The sequence below is a fragment of the Nelumbo lutea genome, chromosome 1 (assembly GCF_056320005.1).
Source record: "Nelumbo lutea isolate HS-2025 chromosome 1, American lotus-T2T, whole genome shotgun sequence".
Taxonomy (NCBI): domain Eukaryota; kingdom Viridiplantae; phylum Streptophyta; class Magnoliopsida; order Proteales; family Nelumbonaceae; genus Nelumbo; species Nelumbo lutea.
The window spans coordinates 85,677,638-85,694,682 of NC_142684.1; the positions used below are offsets into that span (position 1 = coordinate 85,677,638).

Here is a 17,045-nt window from a genome sequence, read left to right on the forward strand (position 1 = left end):
GCGTGCAATTGCTTGATTCACGCTCCTTAAATAATTTATGAAGAGTCATGGAGTAGATGAAGGTGCTAGTTCAGAAAAGGCTCCTTGAACAGTTACAATTTCAAAACTTGTGAAAATTGTGACTGTTAAAAGGTAGTTAACGGTTAATGACTGTTAACTTTGAATAGTGCCTCTTAATTACACCTAATCGAATCGTGGCAATTGAAAACATCAACGATCAACCTCGCACCAAAAGTCAAAGCCGCTCTTCGTGAGCCACACGAAGTGCGAGCAAAGTGCGCTTCTAAAACGTCTCATTGCGTTACACTCACACGCACACACGCGTGCACGTTACGCGGTAGCAAGCCTTCATACTCTCTTCTTTATATCTAAGGAGTGTAAATAAGCTCCTATTTAAAAACCCAAAACAAGTTTTGTAATTTTCCAATGTGGGACAAGTTAAAAACTGGCTTTAGTAAGAGAAAAATTTTATTTTTCAAGACATGTATGCATGTGTGTTTTCCATGTAATTGATCAATCAAACCCCATTTGATTTAATTTCTAATGAGGATCAGTGATAAGGGATCGATCTAAACAACCTCAAGCGATCCATTCACTAGAGGATCAGTGGCAGTGTTGTAAAAATAGATATTCGCTTTGCCGTCCTTGACGAAAGCTAACAGATCAGGGTAAGCCTTGGTCTTGCTCACATGGTCCCTTCACGGTGACCACCAGCTGAACATGGCAGCTGGATGTGGACATGGTAGGGGATATGGGTTAAGGGGAAGAGGAGAGGAGGGAGAGCGAGGAAGAATAAGAAGGACATGGTAGTTGGGTGTGGAGGAACTAGTGTTTCTTCGGACTTTGGACATGTGAAGAGGAGTAGAAGCAGATAGACATGTGAAGGGAAGCAATGGACTAAAAAATATAGATATAAATAAAATAAAAATAAGAGAGATAGAGAGAGAAGAGAGTGGAAGGAAGAAGTCGTTCTGGGCAGATTCCTCGTAGGTGAGGTAGATGGAGTGGATTTAGATAAAAGGGTATTTTAGGAATTTTTGAAAAATATATCAATCATATGATGTCACATGTGATGGAACTAGATGGAAAGTTAATGGTAAAGGAGGTTTTAGATAATTGTTAAAAAACTTAAAAGTACTCTAAGACAATATATAAACAATAAGGATAGAATTAGTCAATTAACTAAACCATAAAGATAGTTTAAAAAACTTGCCCTAAGTTCTTCGGATGAAATCTTGGAAGAGAAAAAAAATTCATTTCTACTTTTGTCTTGTAAGCTTAAAGTTTAACACTTGCATGAGTCTTTTCTGATACTAACTTGCCTGCATGAAAATCAAGTTTACTTTGAATCACATGGTGACCAATCAGATGATTCCACGTCAAAGAGTACTAGTCCCTGTCAGATTAAAAAAAAAAATAACTTAATCACGTCAAGTTAGAGCCTAAGTCAAGGTTAAATTGGAAATCATCAATTTTCGTGGGACGTATTGTTTCTTGTTCAAGAATGTATTTTCTTTTACATTCCAAAAAATAAGACAAAAAGAATGTATTTTCTTCTTTATCTGACATGGACGATTCTATGACGTGGAAGTTGGAACCACCTGATTGGTCGGCATGACTCATGAGGAACTACTCCAAGAGTAACAGCCAAAGTAAACTCCTTGTCATAAATGAAAAAAAAAAAAAAAACTTTGAAATATAAGGAGCGAATGTCATTGCGTGAATGTTATGCCACGTGTCAGCTCTTTGTATAAATGATTAGGAGCATTTTGTAATGTGGATGATCAATCCACACCGGTGTCTGCAATTGTTTTGCACTTTGGATAAAATGTGTAGAGTGAAACGGTCCATAACTAAAGAGGCATTCTCTTGTGAGATAATTTATATAGTTGATCATTAATGAAAATTTTGTATATTTTAAGCCTAAAATAAATTGAAAAAAAATACAAAATAATAATAATTAAAATAAAACACCAATATGTAATTATTGAATGCGCCAAATAAATGTTAAATATTAGAAGCATGGTTTAAATTTTCGACAAAGATGTATTGGTACTATAAAGTTTAAACTATATTCCTTTTATTTTTTTATTTTTTTCTAGTTTTATTTTAGACATTTTTATATATATTATTTAAAAAAATATTCCTGAAAACATCTCTAAACAGGTGTATCAAGGACTAAAAGATACAATACGACATGTCTGATATGGGGCATATCATATTAATACTTTGAACCTTAATTAGAGGATAAAATGCATAGAATATGAATTTATCTAATAATGAAAACTATTTTTTATTAACAAAAAAGATAATAAAAATAATTTAAAAACAATTACTTTTTATCTTCAAATATTTTTCATTAACAAAAATAATGGAAATGGTTCAATGTTAAAAAACTATCATAATACCACCTTCAAATATTAACAATTGTTAAAAAAATATGAATAAAATTAAATGATATAAAGATAAAATAAAATTAGAAGGAAAATAAACTAAAAAAAGTAACTATGATGAATAAAAAATATAGTCTCACTGTGGATGGAGATTCATCAACGAATTTTACTTGTGTATGGTATAATGGAGAATGGACGGTCCCAATTCATGATATATTATGTTGGAGGAGATCATCCATCACTGAAGAACCACATATGTCTTTTGGGTAGACCTATTCATGGGCCGGGCCAGGCTTTTGCTCTTCATTAACAAGATTTTTTCAGGCCTGAGCCCGGCCCTCATAAAAAGCCCAAAGCCCGACCTAACAAAGGCTGAAATGCAGGGCGACTGAGTTCACTGGTAGTGCGGCTGGCGCCGGTGCCTGAGTTCGCCATCATCGATGCTTGAGTTCATTGGTTCCTAAGAATATGCAACAATGCATGAGAATGAGAACTACGAGAGAGAGGAATGGTGGAGAGACAGAGAGGAGAAGATTCACCGTCGAAGAGAGGGGCGACTGAGTTCACTAGTGGCACAGTTGGCGTCGGTGTCTGAGTTCACCGGTTCCTGAATCCTGAGAATATGCGAGTGCGTGCGAGTGAGAACTATGAGAGAAACGAGAAAGAGAGAGAGAGACGATCGGTGCCTGAGATTGCCTGTCACCTCTGTGACTAAGAACAATGGCTGCTTGCTTGGATTCGCACCGGTTATTGAGAGTGAGAATGAGAAGAGAAAGATAAAAGATGAAAAGAGGGAATAAGAAAGGTTAATTGGGTAGGGTTTACAATAAAATACAAAATGTTGGGTCGTGCTGGGCTTTTGTGACAAATCCTGAGCCCAACCCGTAAAATAGTCGATTTTAGGCCCAAGGTCAAGCCCATGGGCTAAAGTTCATGCGCAAGCCCATCCGGGGGTCAGGCTGGACCGGGCTGGCCTATCGGGTTACTCGGCCCATGAACAGGTCTACTTGTGGGCAGACCCAAAACAGTCCTGCCCACGAGATATTCATATAACCCCTATAATGTTCATTGGAAATTTGGACCCCACTTGTCCATGGCCCCACATTTCATATATGAAGACATGGGTTGTTCCTATCCACCATCTGTAGAAAAGTTAGCATGAATGTCATTTTCCCTTCAACCAAATTGCCTTGGATATATTAAGGCCATGTTTGGGAATGGGAGTGCTTAAAAATAAGTGCTTATTTGGATCATTAAGCACTTATTGGTATTTTGGAAATAAGCTTGAAATAAGTGCTTATTTTAAAAATAAGATCTTATTTTTTAAGTCCAAATTTCCAACTTTTTTTAAGTGCTTATTATATAAGCACTTATTCAAATTTTTTCTTCCAAAATTATCCCTAGTTGAATTTTAAAATACCACTTATAAAATTATCTCTAGTTGAATTTTATAAATGTACTTTTATGAAAGCACTTTTACAAAAGTACTTTTATAAAAGAATTTTTATAAAAGTACTTTTAAGAAAATAATTTTATAAAAGTACTTTTGTAAAAATACTTTTATAAAGTACTTTCGTATAAGTGTTTTCATAAAATTATTTTTATAAAAATATTTTCATATAAGTGTTTTATATAAGTAATTTAATAAAAGTACTTTCAAAGGATATATTTTGAAAATTTGAAAAAAAAATAGACAAAATAGTCACAAATGCTTATTAGAGAAAAAGACTACCAAGAGTCCAATGTAAAATAAGTGCTTGTTTTAAAGAATAAGCAATTGAAAAATTGGGTGCCAAATGCAAATAAATGCTTATTCAAATAAACACTTATTTTTTAACTTAAGCATTCCCAAACATGGCCTAAATAAACAATAAGTGGTGATTCAATGAACACGATCTCAATGAGTAAACCCTAACTACAATACCTTGTTCATCAATTATTGGTTGCAAAAATATGTAAATATATATTTTTTAATGTATTAGAAAACATGAAATATTGTTCTTATAAACAAAGGGGCTGTAACTTTTGTCCAATGTCAATTGTTTTTCGAGTTTGAAGAACAAATAAAGCCGATCTGATTTCAAATCAAATTGGTTCTTCAAACATAAACATGAAAACTATGTATTTGATGATTTGACATACATTTAAAAAAAAATTATTCTTGAATTTCTGATTTAATGGTAATAAAGGATTCTTTACTCTTCAATTCATCTGCATATAAAAACAAAACTTCTCAATTATCATTTATAACTCGATGGCTGCAGAATTAGTTGAATGTTTTAATCGTTTAGCGGGTTGTAGAATCAATGATAAGGTTCCACACCATTAATAAAATACATGAGACCTGCACCTACTAAACCTTGCTCGGCTGAAGAATGAGGGATGGTGGATAAAAGACACCACATCACTGTTAGATAAGTTTGGATAGAAATGTAACTTGTCCCAAAGTTTTATTTATTTATTTAACTTGTCGCAAAGTTAATATTCAACAAAAGCAGTAGCCCCCATAACATATAAGAATATGCAGCTATCAGACTACATCTATCAGCTAGAACTAGAAGGGAATTAAGTAAAAGAAATTCATGATTGCATGGATAATTGGATATAAGTCAGTGCTGTTTGCACTTATTGGGATGCATAAGTCACAGCTCAACCGTAGAAATAAAGTATTCTTATTGATACAATTCCAGTAGATAGGTGTCAGACTGCATTGGAAACTGACAACCATTTGAGTTTCTTCACTTATCTTTGTTAGGGATAGAATAGCTGGAGTTCTGCAGCACAGAGACACAGATCTGTGAACCTATTTCCTCGCCTTGGCAATCCTTTTTGGTTGGGCCTACCATAGCCCAATGTCCAGTAATAGTTGGACTTTTGCAGGGATTTAAAAAAGAAAGAAAGGTTTTCCTGATAGAGGGAGAGGGAGAGAAAATAAATAAAACAAACATAATGGTAAGGTAGAAAGCTGTCTGAGTTGATAGGTCTATACCCTGTTTTTACTTTCAAAGAACACTCAATTTGAATCCTAGAAAACTTAATTCTATTCTTTCATGTCTCTGAATAGATGGATATCCTCATAATTCATCACCCACCCTCATAAATAATACATAACCAGGAACATCATTGTCCACCAAACTTTGGGCATGTTGGTTGGGTGTAGTTGAACCAATCAGCATTTATTTTAATTGTTTGGGTCTAGTCTTTACTGTGGACCTGTTAATATTGTTCTTAGTATCATGAGCAGTGATAAAGTAGACTAAAATGTCTTCTAAGCAATTATTAAAATATTGGTACATTCAATATCCAAATATGGGTATCGATACATATCATATGGCCGATACCTATGTTTTTTATTTTATTTTATTTTATAATAATTAAGGGTTAGGAAAGAGGCCTGAGACCTTTAAAATATTTAAAAAAAATGTGCATCGTGTATCCAAGTATATTTGGATATACTAATACCAATATAATATATCCAATACAGGAAGTACGATATTTTAATCCTAGCTTCCAAGCACTCTCTCTGTGTGTGTTCTATCTCTTTGTTTGGCTATATGTGCTAGATAGATCTTGTTATTTGTGGATCTTTTAAATCACACTAGGACAAAACAGAAACAGGGGATTGAAAGCCTTTAGGCTAGCATTTGAAAACTCTTATACAAGGTGAAGGGGTCCCTCATCTAAGAATATATACTTTCTGACTGGTAAATAGGGCTACGTGATCTCTATAGGAAAAAGAAACAAAGAGAAGGGAAAACAGGAAATCAATGCCAAATTGCCACTTGCCAATAGCATCACGAAGTTATTCATTTGTCTTCTTCGTAAATTGCCAAAACCATCTTAGCTACTTTCTCATTTATTTCATCACAACCCACGGGGCTCCCCTGTTGCATCTGTTTCTACCTTTTGTCACATGATTAAGGGTCCCTTTGGTTTGTGAGAATAGGGGTTTAGAATTGGAATCAAAATTGTCCATTCTGATTCCAACTGTTTGGTTGGACAGTCAATTCTGATTTCAATTTTGATTCAGATTTCAATCTGAACCAAACAGGTGAGGGGAATAGATCATTTCGATTCCAATTCCAATATTGAACTAAATGGACCCTAAAGTTCTCCTATCCTGGATTCATAATTCATATGGCTGATGTGTTTTTCAACTATGGTGTTGCTTGGGCCCAAACAATTACTTTTAATTTTAAAACCTAACATTTTGTTTTTTTTTTTCCTTTTTGTTGAAGAATCCAACTATATATATATACACATTTTTAATGGATCTTCTATTTTATATGAGTCTCTTGTGTATTATGGGAACTATGCACAATAAGGTCTCAACTCATAAAAATTATTAATTTTTAATAATATATTAATTAATTAAAAATGCATTAATACAAATTTATCTAATAAAATAAAAAATAAACAAAAATATAACATTAGAACATGGGTTCTATTTGCAATATATCAAACCCATATTAAATCATATTATTATTAAAACTATCAATTAATATTATTTGTATTTAAATTTCTTATTTTTATTAGTGCTTATTAAGTTTGAATTTTAAGAGTGAAATTGAAGTATTTTTAATGTTTATTAAGTTTTGTTAATATTTATTAGTTTTAAGTGGGATTGTAGTGGATTTTTAAATTAATAATTAAATAATATTTTTATCTTTGTTGTTTTATGTTTGATTGTTTAAACTCAACCTATTTATATTATTTGACTTTAGTATTTTTTATTAATTTTAAAGCCCTGTTGCCCACATTATGTGTGGGCTTGATGTAGATCTGAGATAGACCTATCTTAAAAGAAAATTTTTGCTTGAGCCCAAAGTTGAGAAGTTATAAATGATCATTCCTAAGTAGGAGTCTTATGACAATATTTTAATTAAATTTTATAATTTTTATATGGAATGCAAATGGTTTATTTTATTATTTTCATAATCTTTATTTTTTATTATTGATTTTAATTACCCTATTAATATTAATTATATTAAATAAAATTAAATTGTATTTTAAAATTTTAACTTATGAACTCCTATTTTTTATTAATTTCTTAGCTTAGTTGCTAGATAAAATCTTGCTAAATAAAAACTTTTATTAATATAGTTGCTAGATAAAAACTTTGAATAGTTGATGGCCCAATGAATCAATTATAGCTTTACTATATTCTCCTCTCCCTCTAATGATAAACCAAATATTTATAGATTTATAAGCAAACACAAACATGAAAGTGCTTCCCCAGGGAGACAGGTCACTACTACCAAAAAAAAGTTCGGTTTGTGTTTCATCTCATTCATGAACACAACCTGCTCCTATGTGTTATTTGTATGATTTTGCTTTGTAGCTTTTTCAACAATGAAATATGATTTTTCATGTAAGCATGAAATGGCAGTTACATATGGTGTGTCTAAGTGTTTCGCACACCAATATGGCCAGTCATAATGTCTCTTATTTGATTAGATGCTAGAGTGAAAGTACATGAACATATGAGTCATATGATCAATGTTCACATGTCATTGTTCAAAAAATGAATCATGAACAGAACCTCTTTTTCATTGTGTGATTCCAAAAATGTTATGTACATATGATTGGTATGGTTCTAGAACCATACCACCAACAAAAAATAAGACAAAATATATGGCTCAAGTCATAATGTCTCTATTTTCAAAGTACATGTACATATGAATCATATGATCAATGTTCACATGTCATTGTTCAAAAAATGAACCACGAACGGAGCAACTTCTTTTGCGATGTGTATTTCCAAAAAAAAAACTGTTATTTTCAGCAAACCAAAAACTATGACAAAACATAAAGGTGAGGTCCTCACAACAAAAATGGGTTCAATTGGTAATTCTTCTATTACAAGATGGGAGTTGTGCATTTGGCTGCCTAATAAGAAATCATAAAGGCGAGGTCATCACAACAAAGATGGGTTTAATTGGTAATTCTTCTATTGCAGTGGCAAGAGGTTGGCTGCATTAGAAGCTCACAAACTTGCTTTACAGGTTAGAGATGTTGCACTTTCATCATCATTTAAAGTGTTGCAAGACAAAATCAAGCCATCATGGAGATGCAAAACAATGCTGGAGGAGTGCAAGAGACTGGTTCAAGAGTTCAACCTAAATGTGGGAATACAGGCATGTTCACAGAAAGGGAAATCAAGCTGCAAATTAGCTGGATAATTGAGGTCACCAGAGTGAAGAAGCTTCAGGCAGTTTGAGATCTTGGGAGCTGGATTTTATAGCCTTTTTGGATGCTATGAAGAGATCCCTCCCCAGGATGGTTTAATTCCTTTTCATTCTACCAATAAATAAATAAACAAAACAAAGTTCAGAAAAGCCATTTCAAGTGCCTAAGTCGTCCCTGTACCAAGATGTCAAAGAAAACGGATGCAAGGTCTTTAGTAAAGGTGCATCAGGAAGTTTTAATCATTTTATTGTATGTTTGCCCAACCCCCAACCTGTATTGTTGAAATGGCAATAGGTGAGAACCAGGAGACAAGGTGATCGGCCATATATAAAGATGAACAGAGAATTATGAGTAAATCAGCTACAAGTGTTTATATAGTGATTACTCATTGAACTTATTAAAATCATATATAGGGCCTGCTAACAGGCAGGCATTTGCCCTGCATTTGAGTGGTGACAAGTTGAAAGCACTGCAGCTGAATTCACTGTTGAATTTGAGTTCATGTTTGCTTACTCATCTACGGGTAGAGTCAGTAAAGAATACAAAAGAAGACTAACCTTTAAAAATTTTCTAAAGAAATGCATCTTCTGAAATTTGTAAGGAAACAAATGAGGAGAAATGTCTTGTACAAGAGAACAAAACATACAGCAGCCTCTATAACCACATACCTCACGCTATTATATTCATTTTGTCAGCATGGAAACTAGATTCTCAACATAAAAGCCTAAAGCCTTTGTAGTGTCATCAAACAACTAGAAGCACTAGTTTCTTGCCAATTTATTTACCAACATCTACAAGAATTTCTCGATGCTAGCAATCAGAGAACTTTTGGGCACAACACCAATAATCATGTCTTTCTTCTCCCCATTCTTGAAGATCATGATGGTTGGGATGCTTCGGATCCCATATTGAGTTGCAAGTGAATGGCACTCGTCGGTGTTCAATTGAAAGCATTTCAATCTCCCAGCATATTGCTTTGATATCTCACCTATTATGGGGTGGATCATGCGGCATGGCCCACACCATGGCGCCCAAAACTCAACCAACACAGCTTGGTCAGTTTCATGGATAAGTGGCTGCCACGTTGAATCTGTCACGGCAGGCACTGCATCACCCAGAGGGGGTTCATTCATTTCATATATTAAAAGAATTACACTAAAAGATGTGCATAAATAGTTTGGATTAAGATGGGATTGAGTTGAGTTGAGTAGTAAAATGATGTATATAAATAACCAAAGTTTCTAACTGAAATACATCAAGATCAGTAAGTGAACATGTATGTGATATGTTGCAAAATGTCAATACTGTTGATGTCACAGATTGACAGTGAACATTTGCTTGAACAAGCATCAATCAATCCCCCCAATAAATTAGTGAATGAATTAAGTAAAGTCATGAAATTTGACATCCTTACAGCCTTTAAGAATAGAAAGTCCAAAACTAAATGGATGTTCACACCTTTGCCATCTACCTGTGCTCTTACTCCTCACTGTTTATTTTGAGACCTTTTCTTTTAGTTTGTTTTTGTTTTGAATCTTTGATGTCTTGGGTAGGCAGATTTCCTTTATCTGCATTCCGCTTCAGCAATTATCTATTATCTCATGAAAAGGTATATACATTAAGGTGCAAGATGTAAATACCATCTATTTTCAGAAACCTTGCCATGCCAATTCAATGAAGTATTAAATCCAAGGACAAATGGTAGTCTGCCATTGGAATTAGATTCCTACTTTCCTAGTACAAAAAAAAAATGAAGAAATTACAGGATGTCCTCAAAGGGTATTAAAACACACATGAAAAAAAAAAGTGCAAACGGCACTTTGCAGAATCTTTGTGAAGTTTTCTTGTTACCAAAGGGATAATTACTACCCCCGATAAATGAAGACAACATAGACAAATACGCTAACTTGACAGTGCTTCTGCTGCTGATGACTATTGTGCATGCATATAGGAAGTGAAGACAGGGGCAGAGCATCCAGGAAAACAGGGGTTTTCCTTCAAAAAATTGACTTGACTGTTTCTGTGGTTTCTGAACTTATGAAATCTTATATGTTGTAACTTGATACTAAACTTCTTTTGCTTCTTCATGTCATTGCCTTTATCCTGGACTTGGGCATTTGTTTCAAATCCTCCCATGCTTTTTGTTCCCTTAAAAGATTTCTTTTTCATATTTTTTTTTTATGGGAGAAGGGCTAGTAAACATTATTGTGGCAAGAACAATTTATTTCTTATTTTCAACAATAAAAATGTGATAGTAAATCAATGGATCTCAATGTCTTGGGCTTTTTTAATAAACTTCTTAATTGTTAACAATACCCATGAGGATTACCCTTGGAAGCCAAATGCCTAAACATGGCAAGAAGATCTTGATTTAACCAATCCTAACCAACTGAAACACCTAACTAGTCATAATTCTCTTTTTTACATAAAAAGGAAAAAGAAAACAAAGTAGCAATACAAGTGGAAAAATTCATATTTCTATCCTTTTTCATATAAAAGAATAAGATCAAGGTCATTAATTAATGGATCTTGATAAGGCCTGATGGACATGAGATAAGTTGCATAATTTTAATAGAGAACCGGTAAGGCCTAAGTGGGTGCAACCAAGCTTGCTCAAAATCTTTAAATGATCTTATGGTTGTCACCACAACTGCAACATATAGGTGCCTTGTGATAGATGTTCCATCTATTAGTGTTTCTCTCCCTTTACTTTAAGCTATTAACTCTTTCTTCTTTCCCAACTAGTTGTTTGCCTTGTTGTGACTTGCGAGTTGTTTCTTCAAGGTCATTATTTGCATATTTCTTAATGTGTGTGTGTGTGTGTGAGAGAGAGAGAGAGAGAGTCCTCAAGTGGTCTTTCCATTCTCCCCCAGTATACAAACATACTGTACTAAGAACCTAATAGTTTACCTCAGACAGAGCCAATATAATTGTCCCATAAAGTCCTCTTCCTGCTAGCTGATCTAGGTCCAAAAGCCATCCAGCCCCCAAAATCCGAGTCACCAGGATTATTTAAGAGTGCAACCATCAAAGCTTACTAGTAGAAATTAGAATTATGAGTACATTTGTAGAGGGAGCTATGCCTGAAGGCCGAATCCTCATTTCTTCTTGTAAAAGATGAAACTACAACCTACAGTTTGTCATCCTCTCAAAAACGTCAAGATGTGAATCGGACAGGGAAGAAGATGATGAGAGAAGAAGGGAGGAGGAGAAGAGAGTTCGATCAGTTCTCTATTCTTTCTCCTAATCAGTTGTATTAATCTAATCTCAATGGAATAATTACAATGATGCCCTTAATGGAGCACCCAGCTCATAAACATAACTCAAAACAATAAAAAAAATAGTTAACAAACCCACAAGACCCATTAACATAAACATAACAAATAAAAGAAGACAAAAATAACAAGACACCAGGGCCCATTTGACCCAACCTCTCTACACTCCCCCTCAAGCTGAGCATAGATGTCAATCATGCCCAATTTGCTTATATAATGTAGTAGCTTTCCTTTTGGAACTTCCTTCGTCAAGACATCAGCTAACTATTCTTCAGAAGCAATAAATGACAAGCAAACTTCCCCTGAAACTCCATAACAAATAAAAGAAGACAAAAATAACAAGACACCAGGGCCCATTTGACCCAACCTCTCTACACTCCCCCTCAAGCTGAGCATAGATGTCAATCATGCCCAATTTGCTTATATAATGCAGTAGCTTTCCTTTTGGAACTTCCTTCGTCAAGACATCAGCTAACTATTCTTCAGAAGCAATAAATGACAAGCAAACTTCCCCTGAAACTCCATGGGCCACCGCCTTGTACTTTGCCTCAGCAAAAAATCTAGCGACCACAAACTACTTCTTACTCCTCCATTAACAATGCTCCCTGCCACCATAGCACAGTAATCCGAGATAGATCTCCTGTCATCAATACATCTAACCCAGTTTGCATCCATATATGCCTCAAGTTTCATATGTCCATGTTTAGTAAAAAGAACGCCTTTCACTAAAGTCCCCTTTAGGTAACACAAGACCCTCTTAGTGACTGCCATATGTATCTAGGAGAATGTGTGAACTAACTAATGACACTCACTACACAAGAAATACCCGGTCGAGTTATACAACAATACAATAACTTCCCAAGCAATCTCTAGAAACTCCCTTATCAACCAACAATTCACCATCAATGGTCGAGAGCTTGTGATTTAAGTCTATAGGTGTAGAAGCAGGCTTAATACCAAGTTTGCCAATCTTGGTAAGAAGATCAAGGACATACTTGCGCTAAGAAATGAATATGCCTTCCTTAGACTGAGCAACTTTTATTCCTAAAAAATATCTAAATTCCCTAAATCTTTGATAAACTCAATGTTAAGAAACTTTTCGTGGTTGAGAACTTCCTGTGCATCATCACCAGTAACTACAATCTCATCCACACAAACAATAAGAAAGGTCACCAAAGAGGCTCTCCTCTTGACAGAGAGAGTATGATCCTATTGAGTTTGTGTGTATCCAAAGGTAACAAGAGTAATACAAAACCCCTCAAACTAAGCTCTAGGAGATTGTTTGAGACCAAAACAGACTTGTTCAATTTACACATGTTCCCTTGCATTTCTCTCCCATACACTCATGGAAGCAAAGACATACAAACCTCCTCATGCAAATCTCCATTTAAGAAGGCATTTTTGACATCAAATTGATTGAGTGCCTAGTCAAAACTAGTAGCCAAGGATATGAGACCCTGAACTGAAAACATTTTAGCCACAAGAAGCAAAGTTCTCCAAGTAATCAATACCATACATTTGAGTGTAACCTTTAGCAACCAAACGGGCCTTAAACCTTTCAATAGTACCATCAGCATGATACTTAATGGTAAATACCCATTTACAACCGACAGGTTCCTTCCCCTTAGGTAAATCCATAATTTCGCAAGTAATATTCTTATGCAAAGCATCTATCTCAGTCATCATAGCATCCCTTCATTCTGGTTTAGATAAAGCTTCTGAGACAGATTTGGGATAGCTTGTGTAGAAACAAAGGCTAAGAAGGAATAGTAGGTTGGAAAAAGGAAGTTGTAGGATAGGTGTTTGGAGATACAATGGATTGTACACTTTTGATTCCCTTTTCTAAGGGCAATAGGAAGGTATAGGTTTGGGAAGTTGTCGGTGAGAGCAAAAGAGGGATAACCTATTATCTCGTTAGTGATGGGAGGTGAAGAGGCACGACTAAAGGTGTGGAAATAACTTGTTCATGTTTGAGCTGCCTTTGGTACCACCTTTGAACAATGGGATGAGAGATCAAAGTATGAGGATGAGAAGGAGGAGGAGCAAGAATATGTGAAGAAGACTCAATAGAAGAAGTAAGTGACTCAACTGAGGTCTAAATAGGAATGGGAAAAAGAATAGTTGGGGACTCTACAAATACTTCCACTAAATGCTCACCCTCGAAAAAAGTGCAAAAGAAATGAATGGACTCTGCAAATGTGACATCCCTAGAAACAAAGCGGGTGCCACGAACCGGATCAAACCAGCAATATCTCTTTTGTGTGGAGGCATATCCTAATACACTTATGAACCTTAGGTTCAAACTTATGCCTTTGGTGGCTATGAATATGAATATAGCAAGTACATCCCAAAAACCCAAAGAGGAAGAGAGAAAAGGTCCTCATCGAGGAAAAGAAGAAGAAGAAGAAGAAGAAGAAGAAGGGAGGAGGAGAAGAGAGTTCGATCAGTTCTCTCTCCTTTCTGCCAATCAATTTTATTAATCTAATCTCAATGGAATAATTACAATGATGCCCTTAATGGGGTGGCCAGCTCATAAACATAACTTAAAATAATAAAAAAAATGGTTAACGTGTCCATATGGACAAGGCCCATAAACATAAGCATAACAAATAAAAGAAGGCAAGATAATAAGAGACTAGGGCCCATTCGGCCTAGTCTCTCTACAAGTCATAAATGCCAAATATCATAAAGTGTTCTCTAGTTCTTATGCAATGGAGAACTCATCTAGAGATAAGCTTGACAAATCTCAACAATTTCCTCTTAATTTATGTTGATTGCTTAAAAGATATTCAAATTCACTTAAAAATAATAAAAAAAAAAGGATATGCTTGTTGGTCAGCTACCAAAATGTCCTCAGCTTTTCAGTGTTAATAGTGTTGGCATTGGTAATAATGTAATATTGTACAGCATCTTGATTTTACTCATTACACTTTGGTTTCCCTAACAATTATGACAAAAAGGTAATGGTTAAATGGAACCCAGGAAGCTAATTGTAATTTAATTATGTTAGCTATAATAGAAATTGAGAAACACAAAAATCATTAAAAAACAGCAAAAGGAGATTCGGAAAACAAATAGAAACTTCATTCGCTTTCAAAAACTCAATGAAGCTACTAAACAATGATTAACTAATACCTCTGAACTGTTTTCAGTTTATAACCAAAACACAAGCTCCCTCGCGCTCAAACAATATTAGCTTCATCTGAAGGACCCAAAACTATAAATTATAAACCAAATGGATTTTCAGTAATCGTGACAACAGACAACCATCAGAACAGAATCACCCAAACTCCTGAAGTTAACTATCTTTATAAGAAACCAATCACAAAGTTAAGCTATCAATTCAAGTGAGCACAAAAATGGCGGGAAAGGTAGAGACCAACCGTCTAGAACTGTGTTCTGAGCCTCGCAGACGACTCTGCCTCTGCATCGTGGAATCCCCCCACTCGTCGTGCTTACCGAGGCTGACGTGCTCCTCAGAGGACGCGATTGAATCCTCAAGCCTTTAAATTCCGGCAGAATACCGACTTTAGGACTGCTAGAAGTAGATGAAACCGATGGAACCATCGGTGACGGCGAAAGGGTTGAAAGGAAGCCGGAGCAACGAGGAATAGTCATCAATTCCAGTACCGTAGTCATGGATATAGAATAAAAGAGAATATCGAATTGGTTGAATAGAATCAGAAAGAGAAAGATTTACAGAAGCGTCACCGGATAAGGATAGATCTAAGAGATTTGGAGATGCCTCAGAAGAGAGTACAATCAGTCTAAATAGACGAGCAACTCGCAGAGTCGCACCGAGAGAGAATTTTGTGAAAGCCACAAGACACAGAACATATGTGCGTGCGAGGGAGAGTGGGAAAGAGAAGAATCGATTAGCTGGCTATGTTGGAGGCTATTCAACCAATAATAACGCCTCACGCCCCAAGCACGTACCGTGAGCCGCGTGCCTTTATGGTGTCAACGTGGGAGACGGCCAATGGCATTATTATAATTACTTAGTATGAATTTTCATCTTTTTAATATTTCTATTGTCATTCCCGCTTAACGCTTAACGTATTATTTGAGGGGAGGTAAGTAGTTGAGTGAGTCATGAGCATGTAAAGCTTAACTAAGATCCCTTCGATACCGAATTGTGTGCTTATGTTTGTCATCTATTAATGTAATACAAGTAGCCTTTTTCAAATTCATGTGCTATCTCTGTTGCCTTTTCTTGTATTGTTGCTTGTTGTTTAGGCTTACTCGTCGCATTCGAGTGCCGCACGGGGTCCCAATGACTAATCCCGTGACAGTTGGTATCAGAGCAGGAGCTCCTACACACACTCTGGACCTTATCTTTGTCCCTACATCAACACAATGAAGTGCAACCGTGGCATTGCCGATGATACACCACATGGGCGGCTCCAAGCCCACGACATTGATGAAACTCTACTTGACGAACCTACCAAGACACAAGCCCCGAAGGGCCGCACAACTAAAGCTAGCAAGCACAACAAACCAGTCGACCAACTAGCTACCGTGGACATGTGCCTCCTACGTTGCGAGGTGACAGTGGGAGAAACCCGAGATCGGGTTGATGAACTCCACCTCAACCTAGAGACGGTTGAGAATGCAGTGGTGGAACTAGAAGGATGTTTCAATGGCGCCTTCAGAGACATGCACACCACCATACAGAATTCGGGAGCTTGCTAGACAGATTTCAAGCACAATTGGATGAGATGAGAGATGAGATGACACTCCTAAAGAGGGCGGTGGCCAATGCACCTAGCACTCCGTCCACCTTAGCTTCCATGAACATCAAGATCCGAGAGCCAACACCTTACTCGGGTGCTCGGGATGCTAGGGAGCTTGACAATTTCTTGTGGTAATTGAAGCAATATTTCTCCGCCACTGGCATCATTGACAACCAAACTTAGGTACGTACAATTGCTATGTATTTGATTGATATCGCAATGTTATAGTGGCGTAGATGTTGCCAATACATTGAACGTGGAACCCGCATCATCGACATCTGGGTTGGATTCAAGCGTGAGATCAAGCGACAGTTCTACCCAGAAAATGTTGAGTATATAGCGCGCCGAAGAATGAAGAATCTCAGACATCAAGAATCACTACATGACTATGTCAAGGAGTTTTCGGCCTTGACGCTAGAGATCTCTGACATGTCGAACAATGATCTCCTGTTCAA

At 35.9% G+C, this 17,045-nt stretch overlaps 1 protein-coding gene across 1 annotated transcript; it reads right to left on the reverse strand.

The window, feature by feature from the left end:
* Window positions 1-9,247: 9,247 nt before the first annotated feature.
* On the reverse strand, window positions 9,248-15,496 carry LOC148875861 (uncharacterized). Its single transcript, XM_088981106.1, has 2 exons — window positions 15,241-15,496; window positions 9,248-9,687 (listed from the first exon to the last, which is right to left on the reverse strand). The coding sequence occupies exons 1-2, from the start codon at window positions 15,494-15,496 to the stop codon at window positions 9,374-9,376; spliced, it is 570 nt and encodes a 189-aa protein (XP_088837232.1). The 3' UTR covers window positions 9,248-9,373.
* Between the last annotated feature and the right edge of the window lie 1,549 nt (window positions 15,497-17,045).

Bases quoted from the DNA above. Each gene is read 5' to 3' on its own strand.
- LOC148875861 (XM_088981106.1), bottom strand. From the start codon at position 15,496: ATGACTACGGTACTGGAATTGATGACTATTCCTCGTTGCTCCGGCTTC. The intron at 9,688-15,240 runs GTTGGTCTCTAC...TGGGTGATGCAG, and splicing joins TCAGAACACAGTTCTAGACG to TGCCTGCCGTGACAGATTCA.